The sequence below is a fragment of the Meleagris gallopavo genome, unplaced genomic scaffold (genome assembly GCF_000146605.3).
Source record: "Meleagris gallopavo isolate NT-WF06-2002-E0010 breed Aviagen turkey brand Nicholas breeding stock unplaced genomic scaffold, Turkey_5.1 ChrUn_random_7180001874023, whole genome shotgun sequence".
Taxonomy (NCBI): Eukaryota; Metazoa; Chordata; class Aves; order Galliformes; family Phasianidae; genus Meleagris; species Meleagris gallopavo.
Window position 1 is genome coordinate 1 of NW_011138677.1, and position 820 is coordinate 820.

Genomic DNA, 820 nt, shown 5'->3' on the forward strand with positions numbered 1-820 from the left:
ATAAAAATAATTATTATCAGAATTACTGTTCTATCTTCCTTTTCTGGCCTAGTAAACAGTTTTTATCTCAGCCTAGTAATTCTGACATTTTTTCCCCAATTCTCCTCCCCATCCCACTGCAGGGGGGGGTTAAACTACAACACATAGAAAAAGTATCTTATTAAAGGAACCCTAGAAAGAATTACTACGCAACTTACAAGCTCTCGTGTGTGTGTCTAAAATGCTAACATAACTCATCAGTTAGAAGAAGACAGAGAAAAAGAAAAATACAATCGACTTCCCACACATTTGCTTTCTCAAAAGCACTGCTGCACAACGAATCTTACTAAGCTAGCTTCATTAGCCATAAATAACGAACTAATTAAACACTTCGCCTTATAAACAGCTCACAGTAAATACCTATGTCAATGCCCCGCCTCAGCACTCCCTTGTCAGCATCCTGATGGCCAATGAGATCCTCCACCCAGTGGATGTAGTTCAGCCTCAACGGGACGGTCGGAATGAGCCTTTCCAGAGGGATGTCAATGGTGAGCCCAAAATCCTCCTTCAGAAGGGTACACGTCAGAGCTCTCACGGCCTCGGGGTCCTTGAAGTTCAGGCTGAAAGCACAAACAGGCGTCGCGTCGGGGCCCGAAACGCGCGCAGCTCGGAAACCCGCCCCCATCGGCCGCCTACCTCACCCTGCCGGCCAGGGTGGTCTGTACGTGCTGCCGGAACTCGGGGTACTTGCCGGCCAGGTAGGCGAAATCGGGCGGCTTGTCCTTGTAGCGGTTGCGCGCGTGCATCGACTTGTTGAGCGCCATGGCGGGAGCAACGCGCC

General features: G+C 49.4%; 1 protein-coding gene across 1 annotated transcript; it reads right to left on the reverse strand.

The window, feature by feature from the left end:
* Positions 1 to 346: 346 nt before the first annotated feature.
* On the reverse strand, positions 347 to 814 carry LOC104916153 (RNA N6-adenosine-methyltransferase METTL16-like). The gene is made up of 2 exons (XM_010727134.1): positions 676 to 814; positions 347 to 599 (listed from the first exon to the last, which is right to left on the reverse strand). Exons 1-2 carry the CDS (start codon positions 801 to 803, stop codon positions 362 to 364), a joined length of 366 nt encoding a protein of 121 aa, XP_010725436.1. The 5' UTR covers positions 804 to 814; the 3' UTR covers positions 347 to 361.
* Between the last annotated feature and the right edge of the window lie 6 nt (positions 815 to 820).

What these genes read in the sequence shown, in the direction of transcription:
- LOC104916153 (XM_010727134.1), bottom strand. Translation starts at nt 803, where the DNA reads ATGGCGCTCAACAAGTCGATGCACGCGCGCAACCGCTACAAGGACAAG. An exon ending in ACCCTGGCCGGCAGGGTGAG is followed by an intron (nt 600 to 675) that starts GTAGGCGGCCGA and finishes TTGTGCTTTCAG; the next exon opens with CCTGAACTTCAAGGACCCCG.